Genomic DNA, 25,062 nt, shown 5'->3' on the forward strand with positions numbered 1-25,062 from the left:
AATTATTTGTTATATTTCTTATGAAAACAGTTTATTTACCACTGTATTAGTTGTGTACTGTGCTTTGTATTTCATTTCCTCCCGTTTCTTTATAATTTCCTGAAGCCCGCGTTTTAAAATTTCTATTTCGATGGTGCATAGTAATTTTTACTATTAAGTAATTAATAAATTAATCCTAAAAAAAATCAGCACAGAAAACAAGAATGTAGCGCATGTACAACAACAACTGTGAAAAAAGAGTACGGTGACATCGAGTGAGTTTGGTGGTCGGGTGTATATGTCAAAAGGCACCTAGTCGTATACGTAATTAAAAACAAAAGTAAAGAGGTTTTTAATGGCTTTTATTCGTCTAAAGTACACAGGTATGCATATTCAATAACAATATAGTGAGAACAGTTGTTAACACCCAAAGCGAATAATACAAATTTAATATTAGTATATTTACATACATCAAAGAGGATAACTTTCACATGCATACATATGTATGTGGCCTTTACAATATGTAGTTGCCGTAACAATAACAAGGCAAAAGGAATAGAAAATATTTGTACTAGCATTTGTGATAACCTCCTTTGTGTTTTGTTGTTTATTTAAGCCCTCCGTCACCAGCGCTGACTTTTACTAGGGTTCCATGGCTTAAAGCCATGCCATGTTTAATATTAGCGCTAATTGGGTTCGGTACGATTTAAATAGGTAGAACGCACATGTCCTTTTCCTCTCAAGAAGCTGCTCATCTGTCAAAACCGCCGATATCGGACCACTATACTGCCATACAAACTGACCGATCAAAATGAAGTCCTTGTATGACAAATGTTTTTATTTGAAAAATTATCTTTAGGAAATTTGGAATATATTAGCTTAGATTATTATGGTAACTGATCAAAATCTACACTAGATACAAATCTTTTTATACCCTTTTATGCAGTAAGAAATTAAACTGTGAGAGTTATTAAAATGCTGCCGAAGATTGTTTTGTATTTCATTAATAAAACCGCCACGCCTTCATGTCAAGAAACTAAGCTGAAAATATACATATATCTCTAAACGATATAGATTGTTTAAATGTGTTTGAACATAAACTTTGTTAAAAATAAATAATTAATAACTGAAAGAGGAAAAGGTTTCATTAGGTTTCTTTGAAAGTAAAATAAGAATATAAAAAACAAAAACAAACTAAATAAAAATATATTACTTTAAATTTGCCGATAATTACGGAAATTTTCGCAGGTTGTTGGTTTGTGTGTATATTTTTACGATTTCATTTTCGGACATTGTGTCCGCGAATTATTATTTTCGCGTATTTATTTTGTTTTGCATATACGCGTTCGCTGTTGACAACAAAAATAAAGCTGATTTAAATAATAACAAACAAAAACAGAATAACTGTTGCTGCTGTTTATATAGCAAGTGTTTTTGCTGCCGCCAACCCCAAACTCACAGCAAATGACCACTCTTTTCTGTGCGGAACAACTACAAACAATAACAGAGGCAAAAACAGAAAGAAGCAGCAACGGCAGCGGCAATGCTCATCGCGACGCAACCGCATGTTTTTGCTGGCTGTTGTGGTCTGGCGCACTGACTTTTGGCGGCGAACTCCAACGAATTCATTCACATTTGTGCTTCTGAGCGGAGTGGACGAAGGCGCGCAAGCGACGAAATAAAACAACAATACAGTGAGTTGTAATAAACGAACCCTTTTATTTTGTTTTTGTTACTGCCACAAAGGAAAGAATAAAAACAGTGAATAAAAAAAATTGTAAATAATTAAGAAGCAGTTAATTAAAAAATTAATATTCGGTATTTTGCTGTTAGTTTTTTTTTTCAAATTGTAAATTTGTTTAAATAATTATAATTTAAACGAATTAAATTACCGATTTATTGAAAGCAAAGTGTATACTGAAGAAGGTTTCTTGTTTTTGTGCAGTGCTCATTGTTAATATAAAATAAATGTATATATTTTATAAATAAATATTTATTGACAAAAATAAAAAAAAAATTTTAAAAAGTTAATTATTGACAACATGTATGTACATGACTGATGTTAAAAATGCAAAGAAAACAGATTTGAATTTCATTCGCTTGACATTCGATTTATAATAAAATTTTGCATTAGAAATTTGCTCAAAAACAAGTTGCGCGTAAATTTAAATCTGCATTAGCGAAAAAATTGCTTTTAACGATTTAGAGTTCAAAGCCTTTGATGCATAAAATTCGTATAATTTATTTTTGTTGCTGGAGAAATAACAATTAAAATTTGTTTTGGTGTGCAATGCCCCGGTAAAATCTCACGAAACAGTTTTTCGAATTACAAATAAATATATAAAAAGCATACAAATTTGTGCTTATATATATATGTATAATGTGCTAAACAACAATTATTGAAGCTCAAACCGGCTATGAAATTGTGTGGGAAGCTGCAAAAAATTACATTTTAAACCTGAAAATGAAACGGGAATATTAAAAGGAGTTTTGATTGAGAAAGTAAGTGTCTTCAGAAAAGTATTAAAATTAATTAAAAAATATATAAGTACATTTATTAGAAACTCAAATTAAAAAAAAAATTTATAAATATACATAAACATATATACATTAATTTTGGTTTTACTGAGAGTTTTCTTTGACCTTATCAAAAAACTATATATATTATATACATAAATATATATATAAAATTATATAAATACATATATAATATATACATATATTATATACATATATAATATTATAGGTCTCGTTAACAGATTGGCGTTCTAAACTAAAGTATGGCCAAAGCATACATCATCATAAACGATTTCTGCATTTAGACACCTATATTAAAATTGATATACTTATTGTATATAGGAGAACATCAAAAAGTAGCGTCATATATTTAATAAATTACACACAATTTTCAATACTCACGATTTTTAAACATTGTGTGCGGTAGACATTTTATTGTATCATGTACGTTTTAATTTCTAAGCTCAGATATTCTGATTACACAGCTTTTAATTGCGGATGCAATAATTCCCAATAATTATTCTAACTTCATTACAGCTGTGTAAACAGTAATGTCAGATTTTAAGCGGTGTTAAATGACTTACACCTACATATACATGTATATACATACGTATATAGTAAACAATGTGCAATTAGTAGCTGATGTTACGTAATTATGTATCGACACACATACATTTTTGTTTACAACTAAAGTCAAAGCTAGTTGTTAACTCTGTTATGCTCAATTTCCCGCGTGTCAATTAAATTTAACGGTAGTTGCACTATCGAGTACTCGTATCTACTTCGGTATTTAAATTATAAATAATTACTAATTTGCATGTTTGAACTCATCGGCAATACATACTTGACTAGTAAGAAAACAATTTAAAATTCTAAGTAGTACTTTCCCACATAAAATAATCTCATAAAATAAAATATATTAAGTGTATAACGATAAACTAGTATATACACAGGGTTGCAAATAATGCATTAGAAATAATTGAATTAACATTTGAATTAAATTTTTAATTTTAATTTCTAATCCCAAATACGGGATTAAAAAACAAAAATAAAATTTTAATACCACATACCGGATCCAAAAACAACATTTTTTAATTCCCCAAACCGGATTAACAATCTTAAACTAACCCAACATATAATCATGAATAAAAAAAGAAATGGTTTTAAAATTAACATTTTTTTGCGTTTACGTGCTTCATTCATATTAAAAAATAAAATTTTAAAATTTCAATTTATAATCCCAAACGCCTGGAATAAAAATTTAAAATCTAATCGGATTAAAAAATGAAAATTTAATTTTTAATCCAATAGTTTTTAAATTAAAAAAATCCCAACCCTGTGAAACATATGTATGTATGTAACTTCTAATTAGTTTTTACACATACTCACAGTCTGGTTACATCCAATTCTTCCAATAAACTGTTAAATATATGTAATATGCCTCTGTTTTCTAAAAAAAATTTATATAACTATACTCAGCGAACTTTGTCTTTCCGCAATTATTTCAATAAATAATTACTTCACGAAATAATTTAAGAAACTTCTAGAATCATTTGGCGGAGAAGAAAATACATTTGAACTTTGATTATGTTGATTCAACTTTAGAGTTTTTTTTAGCAAAATAAATTTTTTTTCAATCCAGCTTTCAGATTTTCCTAAATTATTCACTTCCCTTTGTTTTTAATATTTTACTTTTTTTTAATTTTTGTTTGGATTGTTTATGTTTATGACATCTTATATTTTGGGCAGAAAGAGAAATATTTCTTTTAGCGTCACAATCACAAAACAGGTTTGAGCGAATTTTGGTGTAATACGTACTTAATTGATGGGTTAAGAAAAAAAAAACAGAATGGCAAAATAACAACAAAGAAACAAAACAAAAAACAATAAAAGTACAAAAATAAAATAAAATAATACAAAAATTGAACATACAAAAATAAAAATGAAAAACAAACTACAATAAAAAGAATAAAATACGTAAAGAAACATAAAAAAAAAACACAAAATAAAATAAAAGACAAAAAGTTGTTTTTCTTGTTTTTGTAGTATTTTACATTTTTTTAAGCCTTACCAGTGTAAAATTTAACAAAGTGGCAACACTTAATATAATAAGTTGTATATATTTATAAACCTAAGTATTTTCGGATTTTTCGCGTAACGAAACCGAGAGAATTGTTTTAAAATATTGTTATAGAAAAATATACCTAGTTGGTGTTTTTACTCGGTTAGTTTCTCTCAAAATTTTGTTCAAAAAAGTAAAATAAAGTATTGCAATTATTAAAATATTCAATTATACTTCATTATGCCAGTCTAAGTGATGTATACCAGTTATTTGTTTGATAGGAGTTGTTTTTATAGTTAATTTCTACTCGATTGGTCCAGGCTACAAGATTTAAACCAGTTATTCGTCCTATTTCACGCTATTTGATTATGCAATTTCATGTCATTCATATCTACTCTCCAAGGCTTGACGAATTGGAAACGGCTTATGTTTGTCCCGAAAGTAATTGCGAAAGAACTGAACGAGCAATCAGAAATGTTCTACTTACGTATATTTTCATGTATATACATATGTATATAAGAACATATATTTATTTGTATGTTTGTATAATGTATATGTGACTATGTGCTTTGTTCTATGAATAACCGCAGCTAATGGATATACAAGTGCCGTAAAAAGCGCCGTAAAAAGATTGAAAAACAATGTGTGTAGGTAAAATCACAGGACAGCTGAAGATAGCATGGCTTGATAGGGCATGGCGCGGCTTAAAAGTACATTTCTGAGAAATGGTTAAAAGATATTTTCAGTAAACGTTTATATATTAAAATTTTTAAAGGTAAAAAGGAATCGGTGATTAAAAATTGGAAAGTAAAAGAGACGAAGTTAATTGATATAAAGTGTCTAGGCCTTAATGTGGCACTAAAATATAAGAAAAAACATTATGGATATAAGTGAGTTCAAAACAGGTAATTAAAAGACAGAATTGACAACAGAAATTGTCCATAAATTTTATGAGAAGCAGAAAAAGTGGAAAAGCAAAGCTTTTATTTATGGAAATGCGTAATCGAACGAGGAATTCTAAATGTTTTACTTCAAACCACTCGAATATTCTGCATAATCATTGTGGGAAGCATGTTTACATATAATTTATATATAATATTAAATTCGCACATCAATCATAAAAGTCATGTCCGTAAAATGTCAAAGCATTCCTAATAAACTGATTATAAGTCTAACTTGAGTTGTATTGATTATTCATCCATAAAATGTTGACTGGTTATTCGAAAAGGCTTAACTAAAACTTGTTTAATCGGAAAGCAGTCGAGGAACTTACGTTAAACCGAAAAAAAACGAGTGGAAAAATACCAAAAAATATTCGAAAAAACAAGAAGTCAAAAATGTTTGGCATTACTGACCTAAGACTCTCTTTCTCTATGCTGATCACTGTTGATATCGCAAATTAAAAAGCAGGCATCCGTTTTAGCAACCGGCTAGAAAAATATAAACATACTTTATACTTATGTATGCGCATATTTAATGAGGTGTCAGTAATGACAGCTAGACATGAATCACACGTTGCTTCGGCGCTACTCGGCTTGACTTCACTACTTGTGCAGATAAAGAATTATGATTTATTTACGAAAGGCAAAGAATAATAATAAAATATATACAAATGTAGACATATGTACAAGTCTGCATGTATATTTGTAATACCATGTTATATAGATAGCTGTCGGCAGATAGAAAGCAAGTGATTGTTTGGCTATTAAGTCGCACGCTACATGTATTCATGCGCTGTAAATATGTTAATTTATATTTATTTATTTGTAATAAGTTTGTCTGCATTAAGCTACAGAGATTTTAATTTGTTTCTACTTGTGTACATATTTATGTATATACAATCAAATATGATATGTAGTCTCTAGATGCTTGTAGCACAAACAGTATGTTATGTCATATTAAAAAAAATTGGTTTGCTTAACATAAACAGTTAGTACTTGTATGCTAATTGTACTAGTTTAGAGTTATTATAATAAATTTCTTAGCAAGTATTTTCATTAGTATACGTATGGTTACTAAGTAGTTATAAGTTGTTTTAATTTTGGAATTGGTTTCTAAAAGGGAAAAGAGTAGGAAATGGAATAGTGAGCGAAATACTTACTATTTACCGCTGAATTTAACATATCTTTTGAGCTCTTTTCCCCGGGTCTATTATTTAAGTGCAAAAAATCGAGTTAGAAACATTGACTTTGAAGCTACCATATATTATATTTAGGGTGTCTGTATTTTGCATTTATCTATGCTGTAAGGAAGGGAATAACTTAAAGCAAGTTCATGATACCGAACTGGCAGATCATCGATCGAAGGTATGTGAGATAGTTTAGATAGTAACCACTTCAAGAAACCGTCGGTTATATCACTTGAATATGACATGTAAATTAATTCCAAAAAACGTTTAGCGTAATTTATTTTTTATTTTTAAACTGAAGTACCAAAAAATAAATAATTTTATAATTTAATAACTGGTAAAACCTGCTGAAAGAGTTTTGTTTTTTATTATACTTCGAAATAAAAATAAATTTCGAAATAAATATTAAAAAACCAAAATTTTATGGACAAAAAAATCACACAAAAACAGGTTTGGTTTTTTTAAGTCTTACAAGTAGAACCTTAACTTCTTTTTAACTTTTCTAACATCTTAAAAACAATATTGAAGTGCAGAAGTCAGTTTACAGTGAATACGGGATTAGCCTTTTGCATCCGAGCCTGGATCCGGGGTTCCCGGTCTCCTGGCTTGCAAAGCTAAGGAGTTTCCCCCGAGTTGGTGATAAGGTTATAACGCCTTTACTCGGATGTCAGAGCATCGTGCGTATTAAACATGGGGTACCACATGAATGGGGAGAGTTGACATTTGGGAGAGACAGGTTGTATGTTAGTAACAAAAATTTGGTGGCAACCTTTGTATACCCTCTTCGGGATAAAATTAAAAGTGTTTTATTACTGAGCAACAATTTCTATACTAACTAATCCAATAGATACACATATTTACTTTTTAATTAGAACAACGACTTAACAAGCGGGTTTTAAATTTAATTATATATATTTTAAAGTAAAAAGAAAAAAAAACCTCAAAACTTATAATATATGTAATTAGAATACACAAGTTTTTGTTTTTTCCTTTAACGCTGCTTTATTATGCAATGCTAACAGAGAATGGTATTGACATTCGTACTGATTCCGAACCAATATTAATTAACATACGCTTGCGCATGACTCTGTAATAGTCCATATAATTGTTTTAAATAACCGATTTGCTTGGAAAGTTTCGAAATGATGTAATTAAAACTCATATTTATAAGTATGGTAAGTGCATTCAGTTGGAATCATTTGTATTGCACAATCTGCTGCTAAACGTTTTTTGGACCATGACTGTATATTAGTAATATATCATATATATAATATACTACACATATGTACATATACATATATTTTTGTACTTTTGTAAATTCTTTTGTATAACTTAATATTTACATTCAATATTTATTCAAACAATTCTGTATTCGCCAGCAATAAAACCCTTCATATTAACATTGACGATAAATTATAATAATGCTCTTAAATTACTGTTTTTTGCATTTTTTTACTTACTTGCAGCTCATGCTTCACACTTCTTAAAACATTTATACTTTAATGCAACATTTGGAAAGCGCAACACGTTCCACCGAAAAGGTAAATTGAGCGATAACAGAAAATTGAGTAAAGCGAAAAAAATTAAATGCGGCGTTAGAAAAATAACATTCCAATCATATTTCAACAACCACAATAACAACGTTATTGCGCAAAATACATAAATTAAGTGTAGACGAGACATCGTAGCCGCAAAGATGGAGCACACCGCCTGTCTGAAGCCATCGAAAGATGTCGAATTTCAAGATGTTTACTACACCGTTAAGGAGCGCAAGCACTACAGTGAGTATTTTTATTTACTTAAGCTGTGTATTGAAGTAGGAAAAATAAATAAATTATGGTAAAATGTTGGTGGTAAGGTAATGGCGAGCATATCATGTGCTGCACTGTGGTACGAGTATTGCACAAGAATTTTTGCTGAAGACAATTACACATAATAATTTCTGTTAACATATACTTTTTTCTTAGAACTATTGGTCAGTTATAAAATACATTTTTGAGGCTCTATGCTTCATTTAAGCTCTATGGGAAAACATATAATTCGTTTGACATTATTTTGGGATTATAATTTTTTTTTCTAATGTCAATCACGTATGAAATTAATTAGACGACATTTTATTAGGCTGTAATTCAAGCAGTCATTTATCAGTTAAGGCACGTTTCGCTGTGTGTGGCCTTATTAGCATACATTTTTTTTTTGTGTTGAGAATTAAAACTACGGGTCACAAAGCATGAAGTTTGTAATACCTGGAAGGAAATATCGGAGACCCGTCCGTTACCGTCGTAAATAATGAGCATGACAAGCTGAGTCGATTTAGTCACGTCCATCTGTTTGTCTGTATATACACGAACTAGTCCCTCATTGTTTGAGATATAGATCTGAAATTTTGTACTCATCATTTTCACCCCAAGAAGTAGCTCATTTGTTGTAACCACCGATATCGGAACACTATAGCATATAGTTACCATACAAGCTGATCAATCAAAATCAAGACCTTGTATGAAGAACTTTTTTATTTGACAAGATATCTTCACGAAATTTGGCATGAATTTGTAAGTTCTGATAGAGAAAGAGAGAGAGTGATTATGCTATTCTTTCAAATTTTATTATTTTTTACCAGTTTTTCGAATGTGAGGTCCCGTTTAATAAAATCTGGTATATTTTTATGAAATCTGTAAATTCGGACTTTTACGGGACAACAATTACTACGTATTATATTATTTCCTAATACAAATAGTTATTTCGAAAATTTTTTGGCCAAAAATATGTTTTGTATAATATAATTCGGAGTTCAAATCTGTGGATAATCTCAGTTAGTAATTCTTTAATCTACTTCATAATATTTTTAAGCGAAACACTGCGCTTCGTAAGAATCGTTAAAGAATATGGATATTTTTAGCATGAAAAAGAACTCTCAGAGCCTTTCAGATACAACTTGAACCCTATAGAAATCTTCACACTCCAAAATTTTTCCAATTAAAACTAGTTTTGAGTTGGCGAAATCTTTTCTTCAGCAACTATAAGTTTTATCAATTTCTCCAACTCTGCTGAGTAGTTGCATAACGAGCTGAGCATCTTGTTTAAGGCTTTATTTACAATTACTATAAAAGGTTGTCAGTTCGTGTTCTCACAGTCCAATTTTTCTCTATCATTCTTCATATCCTAACATATAACAAAATTACTGACAAACACATCCCACTGTAACCATTATTTTTAGTTCATCGAAAATCCAGTTTTCTTGTTTTGGCAGTTTGTTGATATTTGCTTTCACTCTTTTAGTCTAGCGTGAAATGAGGCAATATTAATGAAAAGGAAAACTCAAAAAATTATTTAATGAAAGAAATGAAAATGTTTAGTTAAGTTAAGGAAAGGCGTGTTTTTCTGCAATCGCATGATTTCTGGCAGTTGTGGCACGAAGGAGGTGTGGGTGGAGAAGTGATATAAAATGGGTTAGCTGTGTGTTCATCCTTACACAATTACATACATACATATATACAACAACCGTTTATAAATTGTTTTTGTTAAGTTTTATATAAATAATATTAAAATAACAAAACCAATTTAACAAATTTAGTTTAGAGCTCTCAAAAAAAAACCGAACTTTGACAATTTGCTCAGGGAGTTAGGAAAAAGAAAACGAACTGTTCTGTTAAAACTTTATGAAACATGTGTTAGTGTATCACAAAATTTTATATTGACACTTTTGATAAAAAAATCTTTACAATCACCTTTTACCAGAAGTTCTCTATAGGCGACGGTGGTTCTAGCAACTCGTGCTATTTGAAAAAATATATAAAAAAAATCTTTATCTTGATTTTGGTCGGTCAGCTTGAAGGGCATTTATATGTTATAGTGGTCCGATCTGAACAATTCCGATATCGTCAGTTTCGACAAAAGAGCAGCAAGGAGAAAAGGCTGTGCGCAAAATTTCATATCGCTATCTCAAAATCCGAGGGATTGTTAATGTAATGCGGAGTTATATATAGCAGATATAGTTTCTATATACATAAATGTATTATTAGCACTAAATGTGTTAGTATTTGACCACACTTAGCTTATACATATCACATACAAGATTAACGTACTAAAGTAAAAAATTTGCAGCTCAGAGTTGTGTCGTGATATTAGTGCAACTAATTATTATGGAATTAATTATAAGGAACACACGTTATGAAATGATTTAAACATATGCTAAATATAAACTACTTCTAAGAGAAATGCACGTGCATGACAACATTAGTGTAAGCTTATAATTCTCTTTATCTTAAACTGTCTAATTCAATTAAACGTTAGCCACTCAACGCTTACACATGCTGTCGACAAAGTATTTTGCTCATTGTAGTTCGAAGTAAAAACTTTGCAAATTATTTAATATATTTGTCATTATTACGATTGAATTTTTTCCTGTTTCTCATTTGACAGCCGTCCAAATTATAATTATAATCCATAATTCGTGTGATTAACCGCTTAGAACTTGCAAGAAAACGAATGCTTGCATAAATATTGCAATTTCCTATGTACATATATGTACAGTCCATGCGTATTTATATAAATACATAGCCATATACATATATACTCATCTTTCATCCCACCACAGAATAGCTTTAGGTATAGGCGTGGAGAACATTATGAATATGCATATAAACTATTTAGTATAATGTGATAAAATAATCTAAACGGCAATGTTTTATGGCGTATAAATTACAATAATTAATAAATTACAGTAGTGGCAAGTGTCTACTATTTTTTAACACTTACTTTGTAAATAAATCTACATCTGTATGTAAGTGCATCATTTATTTTATTGTGGGCAGAATGCAATATTCTAACTCATTTGCTTAACACTATACTAAATTCTATGTAAAAAGTACCCGAGAAATGCATTGAAAGTTTGGTCCTACTATACTTTTTCAAAATTTTGTTATGCAGTATTTTTGAGTAGATACAAGTCACATATTATGTATTACCTACCAAATATTCCTAATTAAGTATGAGGATATTATATTGAGCTTCTGGTAAAACTCGACTTTGATCATATAAGTAAGATATTTCGAATCAGCAATTTCTTTCACGAACATCAATTAATTTTGTCGTTCACCGTGATAGTTCAAAACTATCTCATTAGGAGTTAGTACTTATTCTCGATCCAATTTAATGCAACGCCTCTATTGCATTTTAGAATTAGGTATTACCATACTATAGACTGTAGCACCGCCCAACGCTATGAATTTGAATTGATTATGAATTATTCTCCCACATTCATTATTGTTCTCATTAGGGTTTCAAATAGTACTTGGAAAAAACAATTATATTAACATTAAAATCAAATTTTTTCTATATTGTTATTTCAAAAACCTTAAATAAAAATTATTTTCACTTTTCTAATCCCAAATACTGGATTAAAAAACTATTAATCCCAACTTTATAATTTAAAATTTTAGAAATAAATTTTTTTAGAATTTACATGTTTTTGCGTTAGCGTACTTCGTTTTCTACCATTTTGGTTATTTTTAAAAGGAAGCTTATTTTCAATAAATTTTAACATAGTTTAATTTGTATTATTTAAATTTATTATTTTAATTTGACAAAATTTTTTTATTTGTTACCCCAATCTTCTTTTTAATCCAACACTTTTGAAATAAAAAATACGCAACCCGGGGTCTCATGCATTCTTTGTTAACTGTTCTGCTCAAACCATTATTTTTTCAACCGACCTCGTTCAAGGATGTTCTTCCCAACCTCTCATCAATATCGGGAGAGTGAAATTCATTTCTTTGTCTGCTTTGTATTTTACATTTCATATTTTCAGGTCACCATGCCTAACATTTTCAGGTCTTCAAACCCCGGACTGATCCTTCAACAAATCGAAAATCCATTTGATACATTTTCTATTATATAATATTTCGACTAGAGTTGTTGGATCAATATTTGTGATTGCTTGGTGTACTCAGATTTTGACGAATTATACCAAGAGAAAGTGTTGAGTAATAAGAAGAACTGTAAGTGTCTTAAACCATATTTGTTTAAATCGGTCACTCAAAGTGGGTATTTCATCGACTCCGTAGCAAGTGGTATAATTATACATGTACATATGTATTTATATACTCTATTTTATAATTGTATTATGTAAAAGACTGCATGACAGCGAATAAGAAAATTACGATTGCATGAGTCGGGTGTTGAAACAATTATATTCGGAGCCAATAATCAATGGCAATTTTATTGAAAAAGAAACTACGCTTTAACATATTATATGAAAATGAAATTGTCCGCTCGTGTCAGTAATCTCAGTTCAAACAGAATTTAGTTATTAATAGATTTGTATTAATTTAAACGCTTTTTCTTTTCTTATTCTTACCGACTGCTATAAATAAGGAACCAATTTTCTTATTATTTATGGGTGTCTTAATAGCTAACAAATTGTAGTTTGCTTAGAAAACATTTTAGTATTTAATTAAAGGTGTTAACTAAATGGATAATAATAATTGCAAATCAACTCCTGACAACGTCAGAAATCAATTAAATGTCTAATTAAGCACATGACCTTGATTGCATCATGTTCATTTTTTTTTAACTATTCAACTGCAATTTAGTAGTATTAATTTCAATTTGATTTGCATTTGTTATTCTAAAATTCATATAATATATCAATTTTTAATTTTTCGTACATGTGCGATAAAGAGAGGAATCTTTTTTAAGAATTGATCATGAAAATGTCGTTGCTTTGGATAATTCCCGGTACTTTGATATGCAATAACGTAGTGAATTTCTATGAATTTCCCAATTGGTTTGCTAAGATAATGTAATTGAGTGTACCTACATGTGTATATATGTTGTATGTGCAACAAATAAGCAATGTGAGAATTACTTTTAGATGGAATATTTAAAAACAAGTAAGGAAGGGCTAAAGTTCGGGTGTAACCGATCATTTCGTACTCTTGCAACTTGCGTTACGTATTACGTATATGGGTTGTAAGGGTAGTATTGATCTGGTTTTATCTTTTTCAGATGTATATGGGTTGTAAGGGTAGTATTGATATGGTTTTATCTATTTTTGGCTTTACGACATATTATTAACAGAAGAAGATTATTTCTGAGTTTTATTAAGATACCTCACTTACCATCACCATAATAAAGGGTGTCCCAAAATTAACGCAAGATTGGAATTAAGCAGAAAACACAGTTTTAGAATCATAAAGTAAATAGGATAGAGTTATTTATGGAATAACACGTCGGACGAATGGGCTCGGCGGCTTTCCATATACATACGCACTCGTTCGTTTGAATTTTCCATGAGTATTCTGCATAAATGTGGCTGAATTTCATTTATGCAACCTTGAATCTCCTCCTTTAAAGCACACACCTGTGATTTTAAATAACCTCATAAAAAGAAATCTTATGGTGTTAAATAATGATAACTGATTGACCAGCCTCATTTTCAAAAAAGTATGGCTCAATTATGCCTCCAGCCCAAAATCCACACCAAACTGTGACATGTTGTGGATGCATTTGTTTTTCGACAATCACATGTGATAAGATCAGAGCCCCAAAAGCAGCAATTTTGGCTATTAACCAACCCATCAGGGAGAAAATGTGCTTCAACGCTTAGGATGATTTTGCTCGAAAAATCAGTATCCAATTCTTTTATTATATTTGAAATATTATTTAATAATGAAGGCACGTTATTTTATCGTGTAAAACTTCATTTATACTAAGCCTAAACTGTATCAAGTATATGGGGGCTAAAAGAAGTATCGATCCAGCTCAATCCATTTTTGACATACAAGCATAATATTATCAGGAAAATACATTTTCCGGATTTCAATAATGTATTTCACAGATTGACCAACATTTTCAATAAAAAGTTGTTGTCATCAAACGAAATTACTTAGTGAACGACCCAATTGTAAATTAATAATTGTGGTCAATGGCTCTAAAGTTGACACTATAATTTGTTTCGATGACAAATTGAAAGGGTCATTGTTAATAATCACATTCGAGTTTTTATTTATATTTTATATTTTTTTAATATTGAAACCGATAATTTATATCATTTAACTTGCAATGGAAATTTTTAGCAAACCACAATTTTGAAATGGAAAATACCTTACAACCGGTATTTAATGTATAATTGTGCTCAATTATTCGTATTTATTTTTCATTATTCTGGTGTATTTTTCAAAATTGAAAAATTAAAAGCGAACATAGTAGGATGATGAGCTGGATGAGGTGCAATCCAACCAACAGCATTAGATGACGTACACAGCTTGTCACGACTATCGAAACTCTAATAGAACTCAAGAAAATGATGAACGATCACATGTACACAAAAGTTTCGGTTAGATTTGTCAATTGTGCCTTAAGAAACTCATAGACAATTTAACAGAAATCTCTTGTAACGCTGTTGGGTAATTAACTGGTGAATTAACCGATAGTGGGCTAACATATGCATATACATATATATGTATAATAAATTCGTACAAATGCAGATTTATTACTAGACCGAGATGAATACTGTCGTTTGATGTTTTTAAATTTACTTTCATTACACAATTTACTCATAATAATTTCAAATTTCAATTTCAGAACTAAGTTCAATTTGCTCATTAAATGAGCTCCAATTCCTTCTTTGTACTGCAAACAAGCACGTGCATGTATGCTTTTAGGTACTTCCTACTACATTTTTGTCACGTCTTCTGTTTTCTCAGAATTATTAACGCCGTTGGACACTTCATGTTTCAATTTCTTAAGCCTAAGCATAAATGCAATTCGTTTATAATTTTTGATATATGTACAAATGTACATACATATGTATGCTTTGTATATTAAATAAAGTGATTTGAACATAAAAATTAATTTATAGTGAACGAACGAGGGCTGTCGGCTCAAATTGCTCGAAGCGTATTCTTTCTCTAAAATTTTTTATGCATAATTTTTTTTTCTGTTTGTTGTTTAGCGACCATTAAATAAAAAGTCACGTTGTTGTGCAAACACACACGATTCGTGTGCGTGCAAATGTCATATGCACCTCAAATAGTACGAACAGAACAGAGGCGTGAGTGTAGATAACAGCAACACAATTGACACGTTCATAAACACATTCACATACATAGATCTGTAATATAAGCAGCAGTCACAACAATCAACAGTGAGTCAACAGTTGACGCCTTTTTGGAGGTGCTGCTGTTACTTCTGCATGTCTTTTTTTATTTCCTTGCTAAAATTGCCGCAGCCATAGCAAATGCATTTGTCGATAAAAAAAAAGAATAAAAAGGGCGTTGAGAAGTTCATTGAACGCATGATATGTGAGTTTTGTTGGCACCCACGCGCCATTTATGTTTGTATGTATGTGTGTGATGTCTTACAGCTCTAATTTTAGGTGAGTAATTTATTTGTTGTGGATATTTGCAGATTGCAGGTGTAATATTTTTATGCCCTATGTGCTCACATTGGCAATTAAATGTGCTCACGGCTTTTGCGAAAGCAGCAGCAGGGACAGTGGAGTTATTTTTGCTCTCTGACGTTTCAGCTCTACTTGTAGAGGTGTTACAAAGAATTGTGTTTAAGAAAACAATGACTTTGATCATTTTTATTGTGGTCGTGTCGCATTTCTTGTAGGTTATATTTATGCCTCTTGTAAACAAATATTGCCGTAAATTTAACCAAATGTTACGTATAGTATAAGAATATTATAATCCATTGTCTCTCTTGTGCTCTTTGATTTTTTACATTCTTTAATACAAATCTACCATTTACCACAAGACACCATAAGTGAATATCAAACCAGAAGTCTATTAATTTGTTTACATTTACATTACTTGGCGGGTGTGCATAAATTTACGTACATATTTACGAATATTTGCATTGCTGTTATCAACATAATTCATTTCAAAATTTTGTTTACATTTAATTGTCAGTTTGGTATTGATCTTGTATTTGCGGTTATTTACGGAAACTGATTTTTTGCCTTTATTTCTCTTTTGTAGGTAAAAGTATTTAATGCGATTTGTGCTGACAACAAATATAATCATAATAGTAGTAGTAAGAAATTAAAATCATATCATCTCAATTATATTTTGAATGCATAATACAGAAGCATGCCTATGATATATTTATATATATAATATGTACATATATAGGGAGTCCCATAAAGTGATCCGTGTCAATTATTTTGCAACACGTTTTTTAATGTTAAATAATTTTCCTACATGTAGGAATGCATGTATTTTACTACATATTTATTGTTTTACAAAAATACGGCACTTTAGACTTACAACTATTATACCGATGATTAATTACATTAAAAGCTAATTTTGTGATAAGCGCTTTGCTAGCATTGTTCTGCATTATACATGCATATGTGTATATGTATGTCTTGTCGCATCAAAAACGGAAACACAAGCAACTGCATGCAAGTACTACATCTGCATATTTTACTAGTATGTACATAGATACAAATTTATAAGTACTTATGTATGCACTGACACAATGTGTTAGCTTGTGCTCGTACATAATGGCTGCTCTTCCGTCAAACGAGCTAATAAGTCGCAGAGTTCTGCTCAATCACTCATCGAGCTTAGATAGCATTTGTATGTGAGTAAGCATGCGCATGTGTTTTGGGCGTATAAGTATGCGCTTGTGCAAGTGCAATGTCAATGCCAAATCATGTGAATTCATGAAAATATGTATAGGTATATGTATATAATATCAAATATTATGGAGATAAAAAATGTAAACACTATAGTAAAGCTGACTAAGTTTGAACACCGGCAGATTTTTATAGACTATTTTTTCATAGTATCTTTTATTTTGAGGGGCGGCAACTATTGAAAGAATATATCTGATATTGATATGGTTCTTAGAAGTAAATAAATAGCGCCTCTAATCACAACAAAACACAGACATAGCTCACTCCATCTTCATAATAATAACAAATTTGAATGAACATGTGTTCTACCAATATGCACTGTTTGTAAGGTATGATTTTGTACTATAATGGAGTGTACTAGTGGTTTTTAATCCACTCGTAACGTATTATATATTTTATATAAAATAATTTTAAAATCAGAATTATTGCTTAATCCAAGTCGTAATAGTGTACCTTATAACATAAAAGGGTATAAAAAGGAAGCTATATGCTATAGTGGTCCGATCTGAATAATTTGGCAGATTGTAACTTTGCCTTGGACAATTACCCATGCCAAATCACGAGAAGATATCTTGTCAGCTTAAAAATTTTTCCAAACAAAGACTTAATTTTAATTGGTCAGTTTGTTTGGTAGCTGTATACTATAGTGGTTCGATATCGGCTGTTTTTTTTGGCATATATACAAACAGACTGCTAACTCGACCCAAATCGTTACGCTGATCATTCATATACCTATATACTTTATAGGGTCTCTTTTTTGCAGGATTTTTCGATATATGACATTTTTTAACAAAACGCGTTGAATGGATATCATCAAATCGTGCGAAGATTCCTAACAAACATAAACATTTAAATATCTCTAAAACCCAACAAACTTTATTTATCCAAAACCTGGCGCCTGTAACCTAGATAAGCTCATTGCTTTCCCATTGCATAGCGTTAAAAATATGCTACGGAAACCTCAAAGAAGAGAACACCTCAAATGTTCTTTGGGACTATTTTTTATAAAGTTCTATGCTTTGTTACAAACACCTCTACTGTTAATGTTAGGAGTTCTTAAAAGACATATGGAAATAAAAAACGACCCACAAAAGTTACCGAAACTCGGACAATTGAAGCCATTTCCATGTCGAAAATTGAATAAATATTTTTAGCCCTCAAACCAAAGCCAAAACTGCAATATTTTTTTTTAAATGTATCTTTATATATGTGAAATAAGAGAGAAGTTCCGCTATTTAACAGATGAATCAAGTTTCCGTTAATCTTCGCATTCAATAAGGTTATTCCGGTTTTAATATTCATATTTTGGCGAGTTGGCGAGTTGAGTTTACGACGCGAAAAGTTTATGTGGTGATTTTTACCGCCAAAAATAAATTGAACAATGAGTTTGCTTAAATTTAAGTGTTTCCATTGGAATTACGACTACGGAATCATTGAAAATGTTGCAGAGGTGTTTTGGGGAGTCTACTTTATCACGAATACAAGTAATTGAATGTCACAAAGCATTCAATATCTCTTATGGATCGACTCAACCATTTTGGTTAATGTTTTGCGTATGAAACATGCCAATGCTAGACTCGTTCAAACGATACGAATCTTTTGCAAAACCGACGTCAAGTTGAGGTCGCAAAAGAGATGCTTGACAACGTAATTAACGCAACATTACTGCTGACAAGACGTGAGTTTATGAATATGACTCCATTCGCTATATTGTTGAACAGTTTTCAAAACTAGCGATCTCAAGGGAGACTTATAACAAGTCATATTGGCATAAAGATTTGTATTAAAATACGTGAAAATATAATTTTTCGTCAGTCCGGGTCAAATTTGATTGGTATATAAGAGTATTTGTATTTGTTATTGAAAAAGAACCCTATTGAGCATTTACATTTATTATGTGTATACGTATTATCATAACGAACATACAGCATGCATATATATAATATACTGTATGTACATCAAATTAATTTAATATGTTTTTTTAGTTAAAGTCACTGGAACTCGTCAAATATTGCGCGGTGTCAGCGGCAGCTTCCGCAATGGTCAATTGTCGGCAATTATGGGTCCTTCCGGTGCGGGCAAGAGTAGTTTACTCAATGCTTTATCTGGTCTGCGGTAAGTGCCTATACGTATACATACATTATTATGTATTTACATACATAGAATTTCAAAATTGCAAGAAGGAAACTGCATGTGACAGTTTGATTATCAATAGTTGTGAAGAGGAACAAAATTTCAAACCACTAACAACAAGAAAGAAGATGAAAGCAGCAACAATGGAAACATTTTCTTAAAACTCAAATCAATTTAAAGTATTGAGTGTGGAGCGCAAAAAAAAATGTGCGAAGTCATGTCTAATGAGAAACAGAGCAGCATCAAACGAAATCGAAGTTTTTGCCTAAAGCTTCAAAATTTTGTTGAATTTATAAATTTTTTATTTTTTTAGTTTGGCGGATATTAGAATTTACATTTGATTGATGGCTACAGATTGGCTTTCGAACTCGTATCTCGTTGCTGTATAAATATTTATATATGGCATATGCGGGACAATATACAAAGAAATCCATACTCATGTATGTTTTTATATAGGCAAGCATAATTTTTTTTTATTAATTACCAAAGATTTGTTAATACAACTGGTTCTAGACACATATTTTTTGTTTTCTTCATTAAAAAAATGAGTTTATGTGAGTCTCGGTCTCAAATTTCGCAAATTGAAATCAGCAAATAAATTGTTAAATAAGCCGGAACATCTCTAGATGGTTACATTAGTGACACTTATTGATTAACTAAACGGTAAATTGACGTCAGGTAGTTTGCAAGTTAGGATACGTATACAGTTGAATATAAAAAGGAAATATAACGAAAGAATGACAAAGGCCAAATACAATGTACACTTACAAAAATGTGGCTCTAAATGCGTTTCAAATTTAAAGAACATGGTAGATGGACATATGTAGCTTAATTCGATCGATTGGCACTGGTGTCGGTGGAAGTGCAAGTTTTTGAGTTATCGTGGTGGAAAAGTACTTTTTTCTTCGCCAAAAGGGCCTAAAATTTCGTATAATAGACCCTGTGACCGTCTTGAGCTTCTCTATATAGTCGATGTGGAATGCACCTTGGGAATTCCAGAACGATCTTTTCGGCTTTTTTGGAAAATGTTTCCTGAGTGAAATCTGCTGTTTCGACAGTTCCTTGATATCTGGTGTGTACCAGTATACCAGGATACATGTTTAGTCGACGGTCATAAAACGGCGCAGAGACTACTTCAGTTTACGATTAAACAATGCTTTAATGTGGTCTTACGGTTTCCCCTATTATCCATTATCCAGAGTTGGCAAACGAGACATCCATCGTATCGACGGCTAAGTACTCGGACCGCTTTCGTATATTTTATCCTGAAGGTTAATGCTTTATAGTACTTCATGTGGAAAAAGTTAGAGTAATAATCCGAAAACCGCTACTATGTCAAAACGAGTTATATCGTAGTAGATTCATAAGGTTTAGAGAAAACCGTGTTTTTTTTGAAAGAATTTTTCATTCATCGCAATGTTTTGATTACTATTGCAAGAGTGATAAATATTACTAATGACATTAAAACTCCAATTTCCTTTTAATTGTCATTTCTCTTTTCACATTTTACCTGTAGAACATCAGACGTCAAGGGCCACATAAAAATCGAGCGCAAAGGCTCCTGCTACATTACACAAGAGGACAATCATCAAACACTACTCACCGTCGAAGAGCTAATGACACTCAGCTGCAATCTCAAATTGCCGCATTGCAACCGCAAAGCAGAAATAATTACAGAGATACTTGAAAATCTCCACCTGAACCATCGGCGTAATGTCTACGCGGAAAAACTGAGCGGCGGCGAACGCAAACGGCTCTCAATCGCGCTCGAATTGGTGGCGAACCCAAACATATTCTTTCTCGATGAACCGACCAGCGGTCTGGATGAGGTGACAGCGGCACAATGCATACGTCTACTAAGTCAATTGGCGAAAGAGGGACGCACCATCGTCTGTACAATACACCAGCCATCGGCGACGATTTTCAATTATTTCGATAGTATTTTTGTGCTGGCGAGCGGGCAATGCGTCTATCAGGGTCAGCCGGGTGCGGTGATACCGTTTTTACGCCACGTGCATATTGAATGCCCCAAATATTACAGTCCATCGGATTACAGTGAGTTTGGTTTTCGAAATTATGTGGTTATATTTTCCTCATTTCTTTTTCTTTATATTGCAGTTATTGAGTTGTGCGATGCGGATGAGGGCAAACTCATACCTGTACTCAGCGAGCTAACCGACAATGGCAAGCTGATATATGCGCCACAACAACTCAATGGTTTAAGTAATACAACAACATTGACAGTTTTTCAACAGCATTCGAAAGATTTCCAGCAATCGGTGCGCACTTTCTTCGTTGAAGAACCGAAGCGTAGTCGCTGGCAACACTTTCTCTCGGCAGGCACGAATTTCTCCACAGATGGCACGCTTATTGGCGGTGTAACGGCATTTTACGAGCATTTGAAGACCTTTACGAAGTTGCTGGACACCGAACAGGAGGACACTTCGAGCCTCCATCAGTTTTGTGTGCTCTTCAAAATGATGCTGGTGCGAATAATGCGCGCACGTGTCGCCTTACTCATACAGTTTTTGCATCACGTGCTGACAGCGCTATGCTTCGGTGAGTGGCGAGCTGCTTGAGGGGTTTTGTTGCAAAAGAAAGCGCTAATTTGATTTGTTTTGTATATATTTAGGACTGATTTTTCTGAATCTCGGCAATCAGGGTTCACGCATGTTTGATCATTTGAAATTCTGCATTGGTATAATTATAATTATTGCATATACACAAGTAATGGTGCCGATACTGAGCTGTGAGTATGAGGATTATGTTAAAGTATAATGTATACGCGTTAAATTAAATCATTAGAGTTAAGAAAAAAATATATTGGCAAAAAGAAATTTCCAGACTTAGAAAATCGTTTTAAATTATATATTGAGGGCGGCAATTAAGGCTTTAATAAATAATTGGGTTAACACATAGATACAGTTTTTTTGGGTTTGAAATACCGAAAGACGTAACTAAAAATAATTTTCAAATTTCTAATTCCAATTACAATTAAAAAATCTACCATTTTGAATTAGAACTCGCACAGATCCTTCATCTTCAATTATAGAGCAAAAGTCGACTAACATGTTCAAACGATTTAATTTTATCAATTTATAGTTCTGATTTTGGGATAAAAATTTAAATATTAAATTCCGATTTTCCAATTAAAAAATTTATTTCTAATCCAAAATTTTTATATTTATAATTTTTTATTTAGTTATGAAAAAAAATTAGTTGTAAAAATATTTTATTATTTAGAATTGATTTCAAATATATTTTTTTTCCTAATAACATCCAATTATTAATCAATATCTTCTTTCCAATTAACCATAGATCCGATGGAAATAAAAATTGTTCGAAAGGAAACCTTCAATCGTTGGTATAAATTAACACCTTATTATATGGCTTTGAACTTCTCACGCTTGCCGCTACAGGTAAACTATTAATAATATTCCTTGCTCGAATTAAAAATATTTCTTTTTCTCTACTGCTTAGATCATTTTGAATATGATAATGCTAACGATTATTTATTGGATGAGTGGTTTGCCAACACAATTGTGGCGTTTTGGTCTATTTGCCAGTATTGGTTTGATGACTTCATTGATTGCAGAAGGCATGGGCTTGGCAATTGGCATGACATTTAGTATAACGGTAAGTAAAAAGAGGAAAGAAATATTTAATTCGGATGCATCGAAGCACTTCAGTTTCACATTTCTTATAACATAAAAGAGTATAGAAAGGGCTTCATCTTGATCGGCCAGTTTGTGTATATACAGGTAGACAGATGAACATGACTAAACCGACTCAGCTTGTTACGTTGATCATTTATATTTCTATATGCTTTATAGGGTCTCCGATGTTTCCCTCTGGAAAATCAGATGGAATTTAAAATGTGGTTAATTGGGAAATATGTAGGTGTGGTTGTAGTCCTATTTCGAGCGTTTCAAAAGTGTAACATAAAGATGTCAAGACAATGTAATGTAAAGAATATTGTCGATGCAGAGATGGCTGATTTCGCCTCCGTATGGGTGCTGCCACCTATTGTCCATATATATATATAAATAAATGTTTGTCCGTGTGTCCTTTATAGAATCATAAACTATTCATTTGATCATGTGATGATCTTTAGCAAAGTTGTTGTACAACGAAAGTTTCTGAGTTTTGAGTATTTCGAAATAAACTAAATCAATAAAACAACCCAAAATTAATTGAATATTTGTGTAATGTCTTACGGTTAAATTTAATGCCTCTGACGTTTTGCGTAACAGACAGATAACGGACTTTTAATAAGACCTTTGTATGAAGGTGTGCGTGTTTATTTTCTGAGTTTATCTATTTTTACAATGTATGATGAATTGATAGAGGGAAATGCTTGCGTTCCCAAGACAATCGGGTGTACGTAACCGGAACGGACCGGGATTTGTATCCGACCAAGGACTGTCAATTCAGTAGTATTCCTCCAAATTACTTTAGGGATATTTTCTGCCGCTACAACAACAATAGTGAAAATTTTCTAAACAGCTTATATCAGTCATCAGTTATTTTAGTTGTTATGAACAACAAAAACATTTGTACCATATACAACATGTTGCGATAGTATAAATATCTGACACCGACATTACTTTCAACAAAACTATTAAAAATTTGTATACTCTAACCTAACCTGATTTTATTTTTACAGAACGGCAGTGCTGTTGGTCCCTTAACAATTGCTCCGCTGATGGGTTTGGCTGTGTATGGTTTCGATTTCGCTGCACAGATTCCGTACGCTATGAATCTACTCATGAAATTTAGTTACATACGCGTTGCCGTGGTGGCGCTAATACTCACCGTTTTCGGCTTTGAACGTCCAGAATTGGAGTGCGACGAAATGTATTGCCATTTTGGTGACCCCAGGGTATTACTGAAGTTTTTAGACATTGAACAACTATCGATGTGGTATCTCTTCTCTCTACTCACAATGCTTATGCTCTTCTATAGAGTACTTATGTATTTGAGTTTGCGCAGACGTTGTGGCACATAAGTGATGGTATTATCTCTAATTTTTAAGTGTACCTATACATACTTGTATTTCTAGTGTTAGGCGGTAATGTTAGGGTTAGTTGAAAATTTGTGGTTTGGATTTTAAGTCAATGTATGTAAGTTGCTGCTTGAAAAAACGGTACGTTAGTGTATATAAAATTACTAGTACGCAATTTTATTCTGTGATAAATATTTAGTAAATTTAAGATAGTTTTTGTAAGGAGAAAATTGAAACTAAATATGTTATTAAAATGTTTACTATGTGGTTATTTGAGTAAACTGTAAAATTTAATGTTTTTTACGAACAAAAAACATATTTATTGTTATAAAATACTTAAACATATTCCATTTGTATATACAGAAAATATTTTTTCAATAAAAATATATATATATTTTATGCAAAACAAAATAATTTTGAAAAAGTGTTTATATTTTAGTTTTTTATACCAAATGTTTAAGGAAAAAAACGATTTTTTTATTTATTATTATAACAAACGTTTATTAAAAAAAAAAAAAATTTTATAATTTTTCACACCAAAATTTTAAGGGAAAATTATTTTTTTTTTAAGTTTTATACGTTTAAAGAAA

General features: G+C 31.3%; 1 protein-coding gene and 1 long non-coding RNA gene across 8 annotated transcripts; one reads left to right on the forward strand and one right to left on the reverse strand.

Annotated features, from left to right (window-relative positions):
- Window positions 1-324: 324 nt before the first annotated feature.
- On the reverse strand, window positions 325-3,488 carry LOC118680136 (uncharacterized). Of its 2 annotated transcripts, none has more exons than XR_011397100.1 (2): window positions 2,899-3,488; window positions 325-1,020 (listed from the first exon to the last, which is right to left on the reverse strand). It is a non-coding gene; the product is annotated as an uncharacterized lncRNA (long non-coding RNA). The 2 variants fall into 2 exon arrangements; XR_011397099.1 differs by lacking the exon at window positions 2,899-3,488 and adding an exon at window positions 1,193-1,292.
- LOC106619695 (ATP-binding cassette subfamily G member 4) lies at window positions 1,542-24,832 on the forward strand. 6 transcript variants are annotated; one of them, XM_014237913.3, is made up of 10 exons: window positions 1,615-1,673; window positions 2,186-2,481; window positions 8,153-8,467; window positions 19,320-19,449; window positions 20,984-21,522; window positions 21,586-22,026; window positions 22,100-22,216; window positions 22,786-22,886; window positions 22,948-23,103; window positions 24,134-24,831. In XM_014237913.3, the coding sequence occupies exons 3-10, from the start codon at window positions 8,383-8,385 to the stop codon at window positions 24,473-24,475; spliced, it is 1,911 nt and encodes a 636-aa protein (XP_014093388.1). In that variant the 5' UTR covers window positions 1,615-1,673; window positions 2,186-2,481; window positions 8,153-8,382; the 3' UTR covers window positions 24,476-24,831. The 6 variants fall into 6 exon arrangements, with proteins under 6 accessions (XP_036214436.1, XP_014093388.1, XP_069967989.1 ...); XM_036358543.2 differs by lacking the exon at window positions 2,186-2,481 and having other exon boundaries at window positions 1,542-1,673; XM_036358545.2 differs by lacking the exons at window positions 1,615-1,673; window positions 2,186-2,481 and adding an exon at window positions 4,618-4,720.
- The last annotated feature ends 230 nt before the right edge of the window (window positions 24,833-25,062 follow it).

The sequence above is a fragment of the Bactrocera oleae genome, chromosome 6, assembly GCF_042242935.1.
Source record: "Bactrocera oleae isolate idBacOlea1 chromosome 6, idBacOlea1, whole genome shotgun sequence".
NCBI lineage: Eukaryota > Metazoa > Arthropoda > Insecta > Diptera > Tephritidae > Bactrocera > Bactrocera oleae.